Genomic DNA, 21,154 nt, shown 5'->3' with positions numbered 1-21,154 from the left:
GGGTCAGGAAATCCAACTCATTTGCTGAAGCTCCCAGGCTGCAAGTTGTATTTTTATGTTGCATGTTTGGAATTTTCTAAAATGATAAAAAAAAAAGGTTTCTATTTTATTTGGAAAGATAATTATTTTATTTTATGGTTCATTTTGTCCCCAGACCTTCCTGGCTGATTGACAGATAATCAAAATATGTTAAAGAGTTGTCTAGGCAAAAATGTACTTTAATATATAACATTTGGGGTAGAGTAGTAGTCCTTATAGTCAAAATTTTCTGTTTTCCTTTTCCTTGAGATATTGGTCAGTGGCATTCTGGTAAACAGTAGTGAACAGGAGGCAATGATAAGTGGTAATATGCCCAGGATAGTTAATTAAGCAAGTGAGAGCAGCTAGTATGGACAACCAATGACTTTTTCTCTTAAAATATTTTTAAGGGTAGGTTTATTTTGAACTGTTTGTTAAAAGTCTATTTAATGTGAATTCTATATCTGATAACCTATACTCAATTACCATTCACAAACTTCATACAGATATGTTAATACAATTATAGAACTTCAATACTGTGATAATAGAACTTAAGAACTGAAGAGCACACATTTCTTCACGAATTTATTATAAAATGCCCCTAGAGTATTTGATTTCTCTCCTTCTCACTTTCATTATACACAAGCACATGGATGAGATACTCTAAGATAACTGTAGTAGCATGAGAGTCCCTTGCATCAAGGTAGTGTACATACCTTAACAGTGTTCTAAAGGCTGGCCCAGAAAAAACAAAAACAAAAAAAACGTTACCTACACAAGATGGAAAGCATTACTTTCTTTTTCCACTAAATTATGATGAAAAATGTCACTGTTTTATTTAGCAATATGGTACATAACAGATGTGTCTCAATTACTAAAATAATTAGAATAATCCTCAAAGACATCCTTTTTCCCCTCCAGTGATTTGAAAAGCTGTTTTTTCCCTACCAATTTCACACAAATCATCAGTTGATCGTAGTTTGTTAAAACAATCATCAAAGCACAAGCTCAGCACATTAGCTGTATGTAGCTTGTAGTAAAAGGATATATCAATATGTCTCTCCTTAGTTAAAAATACATAATCCTTTTATTTTATATTGCAATAAAACAAATTAACACCACAGACACAGAAGACTAGAAAGGGGAAACTACTTACTTCCGAATGTCCAGTAATTTAAACCTATTTGTACTTTTCCATAGTACATGAAAGTAATATTTAACACTTACTCTTTGAAGTAAAACTTAATCTTTGGGGATATACAATGTAAAGAGGATTTAAGAGTAATAGCTCCATTCATTTCCAGGTCTGCTTAATGTATGACTAGATAAAACAAGGCACAAAAGCCATCCTTTCCATTATGTTGCAACACTGATCATGTGCCTTGATAAAATGGCTGATTAGACAAGATGATGGCAACATGAAGGGAAGACTTTGGATTGTCTATTTAAAATGCAGGTAATAATTAATAAAAATTTTATTTTAAGTGCACTTTCACATGCTTTGAGTTTATAATAAACAACAAACTTCCTAACTTTCTTGCAACAGGCTTGACTACCATTTCTTTTGGCCAAATGCACTTTTCCCCAGTAAACTTAAAACAACAACAACAACAACAACAACAACAACAACAACAAAATAATCCCTGTCCTTTCATATACTAAGAAAGAGGATTGATTGGCTACTGAAACAGCTCATTGCAAGACACATGAAGACATACTGTGGCATGAGTTTTTTTAATTTGTTGTGCTGTTACTAAAGTAAAGTTCTGAGGGCTGCAGTTAAAACATTCCAAGTTCTCCCTTCCATCTTTATTGATTTCAAGATTTTGCACAGAAAACTCTTTGGGGACTAGAACAGCAGCAATTGCATCACACTGTTTTCAAGACTTCAAGTTTCAAAGCAAATTGTTTGTTTTTTTTTTTCTTTTTTTTTTTTTAAAGCACAATTCCTGATTTCGAGTTAAGATACAGGGACAAAATAGCACATACTTGAAGGTTACACAGTCTACAAATGGTGGTAATATTTTCCTTGGGAGAGTAGTTTTGTTGGTATATATTTTTTAAATACTCAAAAAGGCTCAACCTCAAGCAGTAATAAACACAAGCAAAAGTGATTTAACCCTTAAAATAAATATTCAGAAAAACCTCTCTGTACATACAAGTGAAAGAATAATAACACTTTCACGCCAAAAAAAAAAATAAAATAAAATAAAGGATTTGTTCATATAAGTAGCTGAAATCTGCTGTTCCAGCCCATATATCCCCAATAAAGAAGGGAGGCACAGACATAGGTGACTACTGTAGTTCACTATCTTACAGCCTTTTTGTACTGGGACTCTATCACCACCAATTTTATCCCTCCTGTTATATGTATTAAAATTTTAAATTTCTTTTTTTCCTTTTTTTCTTTCTTTTTTTTCTTTTTTACAGCATGCCAAATCCTTTGGCATAAGTGATGGCCTTCAACAATCTTTCTTTAAGTTTTTCTTTGCTTGAATATTCCGGCAGTAAAAGGACATTAAAGCAAGTATGAGATGTAGGTAACCTGAAGAGAGAGGAGGGGAAAAGGTAGGAAAATAAATCATGGGAAATATGCCCAGTATTAAATAATCCTACTTTTAGATGGTATATATAATTGAGATGGTTTGCAATGCAGACTATACATTAATGCAACTAACAAAGATAAACTTTTTGCTTTTCCTATGCAACTGTCAAGTATCAGTTTATTTTTATCTTTTACATATATTCAATACTAATGCTGATGATGATGACTGGTGATAACACTGCATCCATGGAGTTATTATGACATCCCAGATATTGTTTTAGGTACTTAACTGTTTGGTCTATTTTAACTAAATCTTCTCACAATAAACCTACAGAGGAAGTATCATTATCCCTACTATAGGGCTGACATCACTGAGAAGTTACTCTAAAATGGAGATAATATTCAAATCCAGTTTTCAAGATTTCGAAGTCTATGTTCTTTAATGCTGCTTAGAAATATTCTTGGCAATATGACTATATAAATGCCTTTGTAACAAATGTAAAAAAAACTAACATTAAAGCCATTATACAGCAAATAATGTGGAATACTAATAGAGATGTTTCAATATTTAAACCCATAAATAGGTTACTGTTCACATATGATCCTTATTAAAAAAATGTTAACTATATATAATGAAGAGAGAATAAAATTAAAAGTCAAGATTAGGAAGTTGGATTCAAATGTCAATATTATGAAATCTAGTGCTGAATAATTTTCTGAGCCTCAATTTAACCATTCTAAATAGATTATATAATATGGTGTTCAATGAAAAAACTGAAAGAATCATATCAATATGCAAAATTCCAAATCAAGTGAGCCCTGTAATAATTTTGAACTAGGCCAAAGTTTTAAAAATTTCCTCAAACAGTAACAGCAAAATATTCTCTGAACTAATGTTTCATGTGATTTGGAGAGTTCTATATAAAATTGTAAAAGTGCTCAGAAGCTACTGGACAGTTCACATATGTATGGTATGGAATGTAAGGTTTCTGGTATATAGCCATAATTTAATAATTACCTTTCTGTGTCTGGGCCATTTTTGGCTATAATCATCTTTAATTTTCCTAGTCCACCCACAGGTGCTCTGTCTGTGCCTGTTGTAAACTGCAAGAAGAGTCTTTTCTGCTCATCTGTAAATGAATGAACAATTTCCCAGAACTCCCTAAGGAGAAAAGATAGAATACGGATTTTAGTTTGGCATTCATTTACAACGAACACTAATATGAGTTCATGATTTATTAAAACACTATTAGGGAGACAAGTTGGAAGTTAGTATCAGAAACCCTAAACATTCACTCCTGGTTATTTAGGATATATGGATTACTTATACAAATTTAACTTAAGGAAAGTTTTAAAATCATAAAAGCGTAATTCACTACATTATTTAAAATTCTAAAACTGGCAAACCCCAGTGTCCAATAATAGGAAATAATTATGTAAACTATGGTATACTCACAGCATATAATCAGTATTCAGTAAAGTAATCAGTAAAGACAAAATCCAAAACCCAAATCCTGTGAATTGAAAATAAGTGAAAAGAAATATTCCAAAAAATTAACTCCAGATGTCTTTGGGTATATATATTTTTAGTTATGCCCCCCACCCCTGACTTCCTCATTCTCTTTATCTACCATTACCTTACTTAATTTTGGGGATGGGCGCCAAAGGTGGTAGAGATTAAGGATAAAATTAAAAGAAACACACACACCTAATAGTAGTAATACAAAAGCATACTTTTATATAAACTAGAACATTTTGAAATTATGTGCTATGTAAGTGAGGATGGAGGATAACTTTTAATTTTTAAAAAATCCTTATTTTTGAGTGAGTGTGAGAGAGAGAGAGAGAGAGAGAGAGAGAGAGAGAGAGAGAGAGGGGGAGGGAAGGGCAGAGAGAGGGAGACACAGAATCCAAAGCAAGCTCTAGGCTCTGAGCTGTCAGCACAGAGTCCTATGTAAACCTTGACCTAACAAACCATGAGATCATGACCTAAGCTGAAGTCAGACACTTAACTGACTGAGCCACCCGGGCGCTCTTGGAGAATACTTCTTAAATGCAATTATTTTAAGAGAATGATTTAGTCCCTGGAATTACTAAAACCTATGTGATAAAAGTCGTGTTGTTGTAACAATGCTTATTATAAGCACTCTAAAAAAATGTAGCTCATTAAGAGCAATCTTGGCATGCTTGTTTGAATAATGAGGCATCCATAAATTTAACATCTATACTAATTCTCAGCTAAAAAAAATTCAAGATGTTAGAAAAAAATTAAAAATGTTTTAAATTGGTCAAAGAATACATTTTAATATTTATTTGAAAGGCTCTTTCCAGAATCTTGTCAGAGAACATCACAGTTCCTACACATGTAATTGTAATTCCAGTTTTTGATATTCTAGTATTCCAGTATACAATTTCTATTATCAAAACGCTGGCATTTTTGTTGGTGCAAATGCCAATACTTCGGACACAGGTTAGCAGCTTTATCAGACTTCTTGGCTTTCCTCAAAGTCTTCTTACTTCTTTTCCCTGACACTCTAACATCCTCAGTTTCTGTAAACCTCCCACTCCCCTACAGAAAACAATGAAGAACTACATCATAAACAACAGGAAATTAGACTTGGAACTTGCATGTGCATCTTTCAATAATAGCTAAAATCATTCCACAGTTTAGATCAAGAAAAAACGAATTTCCTATAGCCCAGAGCTTTCTATTGGGGCAGAATAATTATGTTAAAATTCTGATTAGGAATGCTAACTATTTAGAAAACCAAACGTGAAAAAAAAGAAGCTTCTGCATTTCTACTTTTAGCGGTGGCTGCATGGATCACATCATATTTATATCTCCAAAACCTAATTGTATCAAAAGGAGAGGAAATCTGATAAAAACACTCATAACGTATGCTTAGATTAAAACTAGGAAAACAGAGCAGGAAACTCCCAACTAACATGTAAGTTGGAATACGAACACCTGAGACCAAACTAGCAGAGTCCAGTGGGACCAGGATGGAAGAGGGAGATGTGCAGAAGAGTAACACAGGTTACAGTAAACCCCAGAAGGGCAGAGCCCCACCCCAAGAATGAACTACTAAAGACAGGTAAGAGCGCTGGCAACAGGGTGGCTAAAAGGAAGGGTCTTGGAAAAGTTATCAGGGACTTGAAATGACAGGTAGGTATGCTACCTGGAAGGGATGGGGAGCATGCTGAGAGGTACAAGTCTCCCTTGAAAGTAGCTTCTGGCTGTAAAGGATGGAAGTAGCTAATGAAAAAGGTCCTAATTAAACAAGATGGAACTGAAGAATTAGAAGGAGCTAGGCCCCAAAACCATATATTAAAGAAACTGGTGTTACCATAACAACAAAAGAGGGAGCCACTTGATCAAAAGACTACTAAAGCCACCCAAACCATGAAAAGCCACCCTTCTCCCCAATGAGATCTACTAATAGGTCAGAAAAATCCAAACAATAGAAACATAAATGGGAAAAACATTATGTAACAAGTCCAATAAGTAAATAAGAAGCTAAATTTCCTAGCAGAAAAAAATGTTTTCTTGAAAAATTCAGTTGTGAAGAATGAAAACCGTGTAATTCCCACATTCCAATATGAAGATAGAAGAGAACATCGTTAATCAGAAATACAAAGCTCAAAAATGAACAAATCTTCAACTCGCTTTCCTCATTCCCCTCCCTATGGTCCTCTGTTAGGTTTCTCCTGTTAGACCTATGAGTGCAAACATAACGGTATCTGTCCTTCTCTGTCTTATTTTGCTTAGCATGACACCCTCAAGGGACACAAATCATCAGAGACTATTGAATACTGAGAAGAACTGAGGGCTGAAGGGGGAGGGGGCGGGGGAAAGGGGGTGATGGTCATGGGGGGGCACTTGTGGGGAGAAGCACTGGGTGTTATATGGAAAACAATTTGACAATAAACTATTATTAAAAAAACACTACAGAAAAAAAGAACAAATCTCAAACAAATGAGAATATTTAAACATACTCAAGAAATATGCAACATAAATTTGGAAATACAAGGTTAACAAATAAGGTGACCAAAGGAGAAGCAGTATGAACAAAATCTCTACTAGGGACACAAAGATCAGAAATAAAAGAGGAAGAAAATGACTTAAAAAAACCAACCAAACAAAAAAACCTAAAGAAATACGCACCAAAGCAGAATAAAGAAAACGATTAGTATTTAAAAATTTTTTTTAAATGTTTTATTTATTTTTGAGACAGAGAGAGACAGAACATGAGCAGGGAGGGGCAGAGGGAGAGGGAGACACAGAATCAGAAGCAGGCTCCAGGCTCTGAGCTGTCAGCACAGAGCCCGACACGGGGCTCGAACCCACATACATGAGATCATGACCTGAGCAGAAGTCGGAGGCTTAACCGACTGAGCCACCCAGGTGTCCCAAAGTTTAGTATTTTTAAGTATATAAACAGAAAAGCTTTCACTTGGCAAAAAATAAAAACCAAACAAAAAATCTGTAAGCAAAATCAAAAGATAAACTAGTAAAAATATATTTGCAAATTTATTAGGGTTAAACAGCTAAATCTAACATATAAAGTTTCTAAAAATGAAGAAAATAACCAATAACTGAGTAGGAAAATGAGTAAAACTATAAAGAATACAGATAGCTCTGAAGTACAAGAAAAAATGGCCCATTCTCATAATAATAAGGAAAACACAAATCACCATTTCTTAACTGGCAGATAGGTAAACTGAATTTGGGAAACTGTAGGAAAAGAAATACTCCTATACTGCCGGTGGGACTACAAAATGTTACAATCACTGGAAGGAGAATTTGGCATTACCTAGTAAAAAAACACATGTATCTACTACCATCTGATGCAACAATCCCATGTTTAGCAATTTAAAGATAGCCATACATATATATATGGAATAATCCATTTTTGAGATGATTCACTGTGACATTATTTCTAACAGCAAAAGGTTAGGAATAAACACCATGTCCTACATCTATACTGCTTCCATACAATAACAGTATTCAGTCATACAAAAGAATGTGGAAGATATCTCTACGTTGATATGGGGTGATTTCTGGAAAATACTGAAAAAAATTTCCTAGTTCTGTCCTCTGGTAAAGGTCTGTATGCACTAACATTTAATAGCAAAGGTTTTATTTTGTACCCCACGTTGACTTTTAAAATGCCATTTCCCAATAATTTCTTATAAAATGGCTTTATTACAGACCTAGAGTTAAGAATGCTCAAGGGTGACCTAAAAATTTCAAAATGTAATGAGGTATATGTTAAAAGCATATCAAGACTAAGCAGTTTGAATGTCACTAATAATGAATGTGAAACACACTCAACATATAAAATTTGAATTCATAACAATATTCAGAAAAAGGAGAAAAAAAAACACACAAAAAACCCACCCCACCACAACTAAAATCCAAACTCATTTGTCATTACTGAAATTATTATATCAACTCCTTACTATAAAATATTTAAATACATTTTGTTATGACTTTTTAGTAGAACTGTTTCTCAAGGAAATCAAATAGCAATCATTGATGAAGAAAAAGAATGGCAGGTATATATGCAGAATGAAGAGAAGCAAATTTTTTTCCAAAATCACCATTTTGCAACCCCCAGTGAAACAATAGATTCAGGCAAGGATATGAACACTAAAAACTAGAAGAGACATAGAAAAGAGGTTTTGGGACAATGATGGTGGTGGTGACAGTTATTTTGTTTTTGTCTTTCCAATCTTCCTAATCTTAATCTCTCCCATAAAATCAGAACTAATTAGATGAGAAAATAAAAAGACCTATTGATAACACCTAGAAAACTAGGTGACAAGATATCCCCCATACATCCTTGAGTGTAAATGAAAAGGAACACCACTGACACTACAAGACATGGCTGGCATCAGCATCAGTGGGTGAGGAAGCAGATCCAACTCAAATAGAAAATTTCAGAAAATGAAAAGATTTTGGAAGATATGACAGAACTAGGGAATAACTGGAAATAAAAGAAAAAAATATGTCAAATTGAGGAAACTAAAACTAAACTAGAAAAACCACAGGATAAATTAAATACAATGATAATACCACTGAAACAGAAGATAAAGATCTTAAATGGAATCAAGAAAAAAAAGAAGCCATGCCTGAGAGTCTCCTTCTCAACCCAAACAGTTGGTACTGGATACCTGCCACAATTGGTTATAGAGCCTCAGAGTTTCTGAGCCTAGCCCAGAGACACTGAATGACCAGCAACACCAGCAAGAAGGATTCTACCACAACAGGCACAGAGCTCAGGAAGAGCTCTCCAACCCCATGGGCCTAATACACTATGAAACTCATCCTGGAGAAGCAGCTCATTTCCGTCCCCTCAAACAACACTATTATGGACTAGAAGGAGATCCCACGAAATGATATAAATAAAGTAGACCAGAATAGTGCCACAATGTCTCTGTAAAACAAAATTTGTCACTGGATCCACAACCCACAAAACATTTCATTTGTGAAACAACAGAAAAATCTCAGGAAGGAAATGAGTTATAATAATAAAAAGAGCTAAATATAAATTATGGAATTAAAAAAATACAGTAAGAGAAAAATACTGGATGGGCTCTATAGTAAAGATGACAGAGAATAATAAACTGAACAAGAGAGAAACCAGAGAAAAAAACAACAGGGTCTCAGGTGCATGTGGAATAATATCAAATTATTAGAGGCCCAGAAAGAAAAGAGAGTGGTGCTGAAAAAGTATTTGAAGAAATAATGGCCAAAACCTTTCCATGTTGGGCAAAAGACATAAACCCACAAATCCAAGAAGCTGAACCAACTTCGAAAACCATAAACAAAACTATTTCTTCAGGAATAAAGGGGAAATAAAGACATCCGCAAAGGAACACTAAAAGAATTTGTCATCAGTAGAACTGTCTTTGAAGAACGACTGAAAGAAGTGATAAAAGATGGACTCCTGAAGCAAATGCAAAGAAAAATGCAAATGGGAAAAATACAGGTACATACAAGAGACTACCATTCTCATGAGTTTTGTAAACCAAATATGATTACTGATACAAAAATAATTAAAGCATTAATAGTCAAGACAATTATTAAAAGTGGGGAAAGAAACCTAAATGAAGCAAGGCTTCCACACTTCACTGGAAGTGATGTTACACACTTTCACATAAGTAGAATGTAATACCATAGCAACCAGGAAGAATACTATGCTAAACAACACACCTCCAAAAACACTAAATGTAAATCAAGAGGGAATCCTAACATATGCTCAAGTAACTAGATAATCCATGGAAGGCAAAAAGGTAGAAACAAGCAATCACAAAGAGAGAAAGAGAAAACAAAATGGTAGATATAAGCCCTAACCTATGAGTAATTACCTTAAAATGAGTTGTCTAAATATACCAATTATAAGGCAAACTAACAGAAGGGATTAAAAAAAAGACTCAACCTTATGCTATTTCTAAGAAATTCATTTCAAATTCAGCAACAGGTGAAAGTACAATGACAAAAAAGATATCATGCAAACATTAAAAAAATAGGAACTGTTATATTCATATTTGATTCAAAGCATAGAAAATTTTAAATCATAAAGAGGGACCTTATATAATGATAAAAAGACCAGTCCACCAGTAAGACACAATGGTTCTAAATAGGTATGTACAAAAAAAAAAATTAAAGAAAGGTATACTCCAAATTTCTGAGCCTCAAAATATAAAAAAAAAAAAGGAGAAAGAGATAAATACCAGAAAGAGACCTACATAAATACGCTCCACTGATTTTTGACATATGTGAAAAAGCAATTCACTGGAGGAAAAGACAAAGTAGTAAATCTAGAATGTGCACAAAACTCTCAAACTAAAAAAAAAAAAAAAAACCACAAAAAAACAAAAAACAAACTAAGTAGACTCTTGACATTTATTAGAGAAATAAAAATTTATGTTTACCTAAAAAATTATGCAAGATTATTCATAGCAACTTTATTCATAATGGCTCTAGAAGTCTAAAGTCTTTCAACAAACAAGCGGTTAAAAAAGGCTGGTAAATCCAGAGCAAAGGAATAAATACTATGCAGCAATAAAAAGAAAAAAATTATTAATACGTGAAAAAATCTGGATGACTCTCAAGGCTGAATAAAAAAAGCCAATCCCAAAAGGTGACATAATATATGTGATTCACTTAAAACAACATTCTTGAAATGACAAAATTAAAGAAACAGAAACAGATTAGCGGTTGTCAGGGGTTAGGGACCAGAGTAGGGATACGGTAAAGGTATGGGTGTGATTGACTATAAAAGAGCAATAGAAGGGATTCTTGTGGTGATGGAACTTTGCTGTATCTTAACTGTATCCTAGCTGTGATTTTGTACTAATGTTTTATAAAGACTTCCACTGAGGGAAACATGGTAAAGTATGCCCACAGGGTCTATCTGTGTGATTTCTGACAACTCTATGCCAAATTACAATGATTTTACAATAAAAAGTTTAATTAAAAGGAAAGTGTTGGGGCGCCTGGGTAACTTAGTCTGTTAAGTGTCCAACTTGATTTCATCTCAGGTCATAATCTCAGGGTTGAGACTAAGCTCCATGCTAGGCACAGAGCTTGCTTAAGATTCTGCCCCTCCCTGGCTTACTCACATGTGCATGCTTCCCCCCCCCCCCCACAACACACAATTTGTTAAAGAAGATTAAAAGATGAGTAAGTAGGTTTTGGAGTAAAGAAAATCAGTGGAAATTAAGAGGGACAGCACAAAATAATGGTAAAGGATCAATTCACAAAGAAGATACACTGAGGTTTAAAGTGTAGGCACCAATCAAAAAATATTCATGAGACATAAAAATTGACAGAGCTAAAAGGAGGAAATCTACCATGATGAAACATTCAATACTCCTCTTTCTGAGCAGTTTCTGATAGAACTATTAGTCACCTGCAAAATCATCAACAAATAGAATCTAAACCAACATTTATAGAACATTCTACTAACACAATTCACAAATTCAAAAGCATTGGGGAGTCATGAAGATTAAGTTCTCTCACTTTATATAAAGAATCAAACTACAAATCAATAACAGAGAGAGGAAAATATCAAAAAACACCAGAAATTAAACATAATTTTTATTTAAATAACAGTTAAAGCCTCAAAGTAAGTTTTAAAAAAGTCATAGAAAAAATGAAAATGTAACATTTTAAGAATTTGGGATACAGCTAAAGCAAAGGTGAGAATAAAATTTAAAGCACTAAATGATTACATCAGAAGAGTGAAGGTTTCACATCAATCACTGTTTCTATCCTCAGTAACCTAGAACGAGATGAGCAAACTAAACCAAAACAAAGAAGGAATAAAGAGCAATGAAAGAGGAAAACAACAAGGAAATAAAAGCTGTGTTTTCAATATAATCAATAAATTCTACAAACCTCTCAAGCAAGACTAACACGTTCAAAAAGGAAAAACATGCAAATTACCAGTATGAGGAATAAAACCAGGTATGAACAGTACAGGTCTGCAGACATCAGAATGATAAAAAGGAAATCTTGTGAATTCTGCACACATAAATTTGACAACTTAAATAAAATGGATCAATTCCATGAATAAAATATCACAACCCACCAATATAAAAGAGAACTTTAACAGTTCTACAAACACAAAACAAATGGAATTTGAAATTAAAACACCCCCTCAAAAGGATATTTCCAAGCAAAGATGATTTCACTGGAGAATTCTACCAAACATTTAAGAAACAGTACCACTTGAACACAATCTTCTAGAAAGCAGAACACTTCCCAACTCATTCATGAGGCCAGAATTAACCCTGAGGTTAAAACCAGACCAAGACAACATAAAACAAACACAAAAACTACAGATCAATATCTCTAATGAACTTAGACACAAAAATCACCAACGAACTAAATAGAAGTGACTCAGATATGCAATGCTGGTTCAATAATGGAAAATCCATTTATATTATGTGCCATATCAAAGAGGATAAAGAAAAATCATGATTATATCAACTCACACAGAAAAAGCATGACAAAAACTAAAAGCCTCTATGTAATTAAAACTCAACAAACAAGGTAGAGAGGGGAGCTTCCTTGAATTTGTAGAGCACTTACTATACTAATATAAAGCTTAATAAAGATAAATGCTTTCTCCTAAATTTGAGAAGGCAAGGTTTTCATCACTTTTATTACTCCTATTTGACACTGTGGCTCCAGGCAGCATAATAAGGCAGGAAAAAGAGAAGAAAAAGCATACAAATTTAAAAAGAAGCACAAACTATCCCTGTTTACAGATGGCATGACTAGCTACACAGAAGGCCCCAAGTGGTCTCAATAAAATCAAACAAACAAACAAAATACCTTCTAAAATAATTCAGCAACACCAAAAGATATATTATCAACATGTGAAAAATCAATCACATTTGTAACAGGAAAAACTTAGAGCAGAGAACCATGGGGGAGAAGGAAGGAAGGAAATATAGTTGGGGAGAGGGAGGTAAACCATGAGAGACTCCTGAATACTGAGAACAAACTGAGGGCTGATGTGGGAGGGGGAGAGGAAAAGGGGAGTGATGGGCAAGAAGGAGGGCACTTGTAGGGATGAGCACTTGGTGTTATATGGAAACCATCTTGACAATAAACTATAAAAGAAAAAAATCAATCACATTTGTATATACTAGCAACATATGGAAACAAAAATTTAAAATACAATACCACTACAAAAATAAAATAAAAACACAATACCATTTACAGTCACTACAAAGAAAATCACATTCTTAGGATAAATCAAGCAACATGTATGGAATGTGTATGTTGAAAATTATAAAATGCTGATGAAAGGAATAAAAAAAAACCCCTAAATAAATGGGGAGCTAAACTGTAGCTGAGGAGTCAACATCAGTATAAATGCCATTTACCCCCAATTTGATCTCAGTGTTAACTCCTATCAAAATCTCATCAAGGTTTTGTGTAGGCGCAAAGTGAATACAAAATTGATAGGGAAAAGCAAAGAGTAGCTAACATATGGAACAGGCAAGAAATCTTTCACTTAAAATTGGAGTAAGCATTCTATAAACAGTAATGCTTACTACTTACCTAGTATACTAATAAAGACAGTGCAGTATTGACAGGGATAGATCAAGGAAGAATATAGAGAATTCCGGAACAGATTTAGATAAGCATTACAAACTGATTTTTGACAAAGATACAAAAACAATTCTTCAATAAAGAAAGGAATATAGCCTTTTCAATAAACTGTATGAGAACAAATGGGCAAAAAAGAGAATCTTGACTTGAATCTCACATATTATATAAAAATCAACTAAAAACAGACCACAGATTTCAGTATTGTATGTAAAACTTTAAAATTTTAGAATAAAAGAGAAAATCTTCAAGACCGGAGGCCAAGGGTTTTAGATCTGACTTTACAAAAAGTATGATCCAGAAAATGAAAAATCAAAGCTCATCAAAATTAAATACTTCTGCTACGCAAAACATTCTCTAAAAAAGATGAAAAGATTAGCTACAAGAGTAGGACAAAGTATTTGAAAACTACATACCTCAAAAAGGACTGGAATATATGAAGAACTCAAAATTCAACAATAAAAATAACCAGACATTTCACCAAAAACAATATAAAATGGCAAATAAGTACATGAAAAGATATTCCACATCGCTGCCATCTAGGACAATACAAATTACACCATACCACATTACAACATACCTACCAGAATGAACAAAATAACAACTTTGATACCACCAAATGCAGGCAATGATATAAAGAAATTGGATCACTCATATATTGCCCAGGGAGATGTAAAATGGTACAGCAACCTGGAAAATAGTTTGGCAGTTTGTCATAGAACCTAGGATTGCATTCCTAGGCATTTATACCAGAGAAATGAAAATTTATATTCATGTAAAAATCTGGGCCTAAATGTTTAGCAGCTTTATTCCTAACAGCCAAATGCTGACAACAAACCATGTGTCCTTTAATAACAGTTGAATGCTTAAACCAAATGTGGTGCATCTATGCCACAGAATACTATGCAGGAATAAAAAAGAATAAGCTGTTGATATATATAACTTTGATGGATCTGAAGGGAATCATGCTGCAGGGGTAGGAATATGCCTACAAAGAAAGAGCAAGAGGGATACTTCTGGCAAATGAAAAAGTTGTACACTATGACTAAGATAGTGCTTTTTGCACATCTCTACAATGTGATTAAAAAGTACACAGAACTACACATACATATAAATAAATGACTGAAAAACTGATGAAATCGGAGTATGGTCTGTAGATTGAACCAATACCAATTTCCTGATTTAGATATTGTGCTACAGTTAGGCAATCTGTTACCACTGTGGGAAAGTGGATGGAGGGTATGCAGGACCAACCTATAGTTTAAAAGAAAATTCCAATAAATCTATAGCTATTTCAAAACAAAATTAAAAATAAATTTCCAAAAAAACCCAAAAAAACCTTCCAACAAAGAAATATCCAGGCCCAAATGGTCTTACGGATGAATCTGAACAAATTTATTTAAGAGGAAAAAAATGCCAATCTTACAGAAGTATTTCTGAAAATACAGAATGATACTCTTTTTAACTATGTGAGGGTAGTAAAACCTGGTAAATGTGTACAAAAAAGGAAAATTATAGGTCAATATTCCTCATGAATACAGAGCAAAAAAAACTTAACAAAAGGTTAGTAAAATAGAGTACCATATTTATAAACTAACAGACCAAACCAAGTTAGAATTATCTAGAAATAAAGGCTGATATAATATTGAAAAATTCAAGGAAACGAATCACATGAACTGTGGGGAGAGGATAATCAAATCTGAATCCGATCAAGCCTTTGAGATGGAAACTATCAATTAAAAAGAAAACTGCAGGGGCACCTGGGTTGCTCAGTTGGTTAAGCGTCCAACTTCAGCTAAGGTCATGATTTCATGGTTTGTGAGTCTGAGTCCCATGTCTGGCTCTGTGCTGAAAGCTCAGAGCTTGAGGCCTGCTTCAGATTCGTGTCTCCCCCTCCTCTGTCCTGTGCTCATGCTCTGTCTCTCAACAATAAATAAGCATTAAAAAAAAAAAAACACCTGCAGCCCCAACCTCTCACCTCACCCCCAAACAGTAAAAAGGGGCATTTAAAAAGATATCTCTATGTCTCTTAGTAGTCAAATGAAATCAGGGAGAGTCTTATCAGCAACTGGGAAAATATACACAAAAACTTGTTTGTGACTCAACATTTTTATACTTTGTTCTTATTCATGCTATACTTTTTAAAAAACGTTTTAAGAGTTATTCTTGAGAGAATGAGAAAGAGTGTGTGTGTGCGCATCAGTGGGGTAGAGAGACAGGCAGGGAGAGAGAGGTAAGTCAAAGCAGGCTCCATAGTCAGCATGGAGCCTGACACAGCTTGATACCACAAAGCTGGGATCATGACCTGAGCTAAAATCAAGAATCAGACGCCTAACCAACTGAGCCACTCAGTTGCTCCTATCATACTATTCTAACTCTTCAACTTCCTACTAGTTGTAAAATTCTATTTAATGAATTAATATTTTCATATTTATGTTGACAAAATAAGAAAATCAATTTTGTTTTAAGATATTTAGAATACCATTAACTATGAGAATGATTTGGAACTTTTCACTTCCTTTCAAATCATACTTATGACCTTAAGATATGTATCAAGTAGGAATTATGTTATTATAGAAGCTAGAAATCAAATTAAAACCTCAATTTAAAAAATAATTTCTCAATAAAGAACACACAAGATATTTTCAACTATTCTCAGAGAAACACTAAGGCTACAAAATCCTATCTGTGATCACTATCACTAACAGAGACACTATGAATTCCTTGTGAATCATGTCATTTTCTTTCACCTTATCTCAAACCTTTCGTGTGTCAATTCTGAAACCTGAAATAAGTAGAACAATGGTTACTTAGAATATATAAGTTCAAGATTGCTAGAAATGACTTAAGGTATGTATAGCAAAAAGAGGAAATACCAGTAGACTCCTTCACACCAGGATGAAGAATAAGGGAAGATAATTTAACATAATACATTATTTATTTCTAATTATACTTGATACTTATTCTGGTGTTCACACACTGTGGAGTCGTAGATCAATAACTTTTAGAGACAACCTCTAGGAAGTTATGTTTGCATTCCTTCTCACCTTACCCCATCCCAAAGATATGCCAGAAAGGCATTTTTGTGCTCTTCTAATAATCCCTGTGAGGAAGAAAGAAGCCTATGCCTTTTAAGACTGAATAGTGTATCTTAGAAAAGGAGATACTACAGTAGCAGTAAGGAGATATTACAGTAGCAGTTGCCTGACTGGCAGCAGATAATATTGGGAATTTCTGCCTTTCTGTGAAAATTTGGGGTTCAGTTTCTTCAGGTGTAGAACAAATATTACTATGTATCTTGGCATATTATCATAAAGATTAAATCAAAGAATGTAACAAATCACATAAAAGGTGCTTCATATAGGGTAGGGAAGTAACAGTTCACAAATAGGGAGTTCAAAAGAAAGGAGAAACATTCAGAGACAGTAGCTCTATTTTCATTATTTTCTAACTAGCAATAAGCACATACAAATCAGAACCATTAAGAATATTAGATAATTTATATACCAAATGCTGAAGAAAAGATGTGATGTACATAAAACGCTTAAGAAGTAAATCATAAGATTAACAAAGAAAACTAGTGACTATATTACAGATAAGCTTTTAATATTATGGAATGAGAATTTGTGAGTTTGCTCATTTGGGAAGTAATAGCTGGAGATGAAGATCTAAAGCATAAAGCACACACCCCTCTGATGAATTAAGTCTTCCTTTTAAGAATTAAGCACCTCACCTAATCAGAACAGAGTCTCTGGTATAGCCACCATCATATTCCGTAGTTTCTTCTAGTGCTTGGAAGTCTAGATTCTGCAAATTCAAGAAAGTATGGCTTAATATATTTACCACTTCATTACAAACAATAAATCAATGATATTTTTGCAGACATTTTTTGCTTTCTTACCCGGCTTCCACATATAAGCAATTCAATTTCCTCTGGTCTGAATAAATATTTTAGGGGAGATTCATTGGTCACCATATGAAAACCTCTCCGAAAAGCCTTAAACTGTTTTTCTACTGATTTATTGAGAATGTAGTCAGAATAGAGATTGACAAATTCCTGCAGAAAACATTAACCACAAGAACTTCTTATAATATGCTACATAAACAAAACATAACAAGCTACTGGGCTGCATAGTTTTTGTTTTGTTTTCATTTTCCTAAAGAAAGAACAAACACTCAAGAATATTTTTAAAGATTAAAACTTTATACATATAAAGGCAAATACAGGCATACCTCAGAGATATTGTGGGTTTGGTTTCAGTCCATTACAATAAAGTAAACATTGCAATAAAGCAATACAAGTGAATTTTCTGGTTTCCCAGTTCATATAAGTTATTTTTACACTATATTGTAGTCTATTAAGATTGTAATAACAGTATGTCTAAAAGAAAACCATGTATATACCTTAATTTTGAAAATATTTTATTGCTAAAAAATGCTAACCATCATTTGAGCTTTCAGTGAGTCACTGATTACAGATCACCATAACAAATATGATGATGAAAAAGTTTGAAATAAGTGAGAATTAACCAAATGTGACAGAGTGAGCAAATGTTCGAAAACTGGTGCTGACAGACTTGCTTAACACAAAGTTACCACAAACCGTCCATCTGTAAAAAATGCAACATCTGCAAAATGCAATAGAGTGAAGCTCAATAAAATGAGATATGCCTGTACCTTTAACAATTTTACAACTTTCTGCAATAGTCAATACTGAACTATAAATAGGCCATGTAAACAAATTACACATGTAAGTATCAATTTTGATATTGTATTAAACAAGACTGAAAATAAAAGCTGGGCCTCTTTAAAATTTTGAGATTCCTTCAAACAGGTGTACAAACACAGAGATACTTAAACCATGTATACATCCATTTATAAAAAGTAACAATTGCAATGTACCAGATTTGAGCAAACCAGGAAACCACATGTTGCCTGTGCTAGAACATTTAGGAAACTGCCTATTGTATCTAGTTCAGCAAAAATGTTGGTGTTTTACCAAATACATAAAGGTACTGTGACAACTTATAAAAGGTGAATGAATCCTAACTTAGAGATTATACTATTTTACCAAAAGTTGCATTATAAGATGTTTTTTAAAGGTTTATATTATCTTAATTTTCCTGTTATGTTCTGGGTTATTCCTCGGTTTCCAGATGCATACTGAAAACATGTATCTACCTTAAAGAACACTTTTCACTAGTATATTTAAGTCACCATATATATTTATACATTAAAGGCAATTATTATTAGGTGAAGGGTCTTACTGAGGTCCCAGTTTCTCTCCCCTGTATAGCATATTAGAAATATGCTATTAGAAATACCCTGTTTCTTGCTTTTTATTATGGCCATAATGTGTCACTAACTCCTATTCCTGTCCCCTTTCTTGAAAAGGAGTTTAGTGCCCAACTATGTGCTCTCATACCAGCTCATAGCCAATATTTAAAAACTGGGGCTAGTTCATTTAAAAGAATTTGATTACTTGATGTCTTGAGTTTTTGTATGGACTATTTTAGACACTTCTTTAACAATCATAAGCATATATGTGCTAAAACTGTTAATAAAGAGACAAAGACAATGATGATATAAAAACACATATTACCTTCCTGTTTTCATTTGTAATTGGAATCTTATCACCATTTTCCTTCAAATCATACATCATTGGATTACCAAAGAGGTCTGTCTGAGATATCTGGAAAGTGATCATCATGTCGTCTTCTACATTCCCTTCATATTCCAATAAATCTTTTAAACTCTGATATAGGACCTAAAAACAGAAATGAAAAATTAGGCTACCACAGAGCAATAAAATACAAGTTAGTATTATTCTTTCTGGGGGAAAAAAATGACAATAAGGACAAAAGAACAGGAAGTATCCTTCCTGTCCCCAAAGAGTTTACTGTAAAGAAAGACTGTCAGTCACAGATATGTCCCATCTAGTGCTGAGAAAACCACAGCATCAATTTAGCAATGGATTTTACACTAGGCTCTATGAACGAACCTCAGAGGTGTTTTATAGTGAGGGAGGGATTGGGGACAGAAACAACATACTAAATGTGGCCACCAAGCCCCTTATCCAGAACAGCTTTGATTTCACCAGGCAATCCCATGTGGTTTAGAGAAAAAACAAAATGATTCAAAAACCTTTCCTATAGAACGAATCTTACAAAACCTGCTTGCTGAAAGTAATACATAATATTACTGAGTTTTTAAGTGTTCATGGTACTGCAACAGGTTAAAACAACTTTTAGGTATGCATATTAACAAATAAAACTGATTCCAAATGAAAACTAATTTTTTAATATAAATTAAGCTATAGTTTTGCTTTTAAACAAAGCTAAATGATCAAATAAAAAATGACAGACTTACAGGGTGAGAGTCTCCCAGATCACGAAAAGTTCCTTTTTTCCCCATTAGCTTCCTGTAGACAACCATGGGAAAATGTACATCCAGTATACAATTATTGTAAATAGCCAGACCCAGCACTATACCAATCAGAGTGAATTGACCCTCAGTTTCAAAAGAGGATGGATTAAACCAAAACAATTTTGTAGATTCATCATATGTGAACATACCTATAAGAAATTTTAAAAAATACATTACTTGTCTATTTTTATTAAAAAGATTAACAATACAAACAAAATAATTACACATGCAAACTTATACAGAGTAGGCATATAAAAACTGTTTTCTCTATTTGATTAGCACTTGAGAGACTTGAGTTCAAATAAATGTGATTGTTATAAATTGTGGTAAATGGTATGTCAGTTTAAGCCAAGGAAACAAGTAATATGAATATGTTCATTAAATTCAAGATCTCTAACCTTTTACTAGTACAAATAAATTAATTTACCACTGGTTGACTGAAAAATAAATGCAAAACCAAAGAGGAAAAAGCTACCATATTTTTAAAATGTTTCACTTATAAAAACATTTAATCTACATGTTTTCAAACAGCAATTTTAAATTTCATTAAAGGAAAGTTTTTGCTTTTTCAAAACTGCACAATAATCCCATGAAGTTTTTCTAGCTCCGGACCAAGTCAGATGACGTCAAGTACATAAACTTGAATAAATTTGATAAAGGTAGATTATGTCTAAAACCCAAGGCTATTTAATATACATACACATTAATTGTGAACCAGTAAGTAAAACAAAAGTGTAGTTTGTATTTGTAGCATTCTTTCAATTTCCTATGGTCTTCACTATTCAAAACCCAAGCTAGGAGATTTTTTTTTATATCATTCATTTTAAAAAGTAGGAATGTTTTATTTTACCTATCTGAATACCATTACTAAGGCAGATTATCTTCTTCCCTTTAGACAAACAATACCTAAGGAAAGATTATATGATATTTTAGTGAATTTATGACTTATTACTTTGCTAAAATGTTTTTCAGTTGTTACTATGCAACTGAATGAAAATATTTTAAGAATTAGGTCTGAAAAAGGGCAACTG

The 21,154-nt window shown here is 33.3% G+C and overlaps 1 protein-coding gene across 3 annotated transcripts in view; it reads right to left on the bottom strand.

Annotated features, from left to right (window-relative positions):
- Positions 1–421: 421 nt before the first annotated feature.
- The window catches only part of UBE3A (ubiquitin protein ligase E3A), a 96,550-nt gene continuing 75,817 nt past the window's right edge, over positions 422–21,154 (bottom strand). For 2 of the 3 annotated variants that reach the window (XM_029950625.1, XM_029950626.1), the window contains 6 exons: positions 20,067–20,272; positions 19,300–19,464; positions 17,599–17,754; positions 17,431–17,504; positions 3,582–3,725; positions 830–2,563 (listed from right to left, as the gene is read on the bottom strand). In XM_029950625.1, coding sequence (XP_029806485.1) covers positions 2,443–2,563; positions 3,582–3,725; positions 17,431–17,504; positions 17,599–17,754; positions 19,300–19,464; positions 20,067–20,272 — 866 coding nt within the window. In that variant the 3' untranslated portion in view covers positions 830–2,442. Of the gene's footprint in view, positions 2,564–3,581; positions 3,726–17,430; positions 17,505–17,598; positions 17,755–19,299; positions 19,465–20,066; positions 20,273–21,154 lie in introns of all 3 variants that reach the window. The other variant, XM_029950627.1, reaches the window with a different exon arrangement.

The sequence above is a fragment of the Suricata suricatta genome, chromosome 9 (genome assembly GCF_006229205.1).
Source record: "Suricata suricatta isolate VVHF042 chromosome 9, meerkat_22Aug2017_6uvM2_HiC, whole genome shotgun sequence".
Classification (NCBI taxonomy): domain Eukaryota; kingdom Metazoa; phylum Chordata; class Mammalia; order Carnivora; family Herpestidae; genus Suricata; species Suricata suricatta.
Note: the sequence above shows the minus strand (reverse complement) of the source record. Positions and strands in the feature narration are given on the sequence as shown.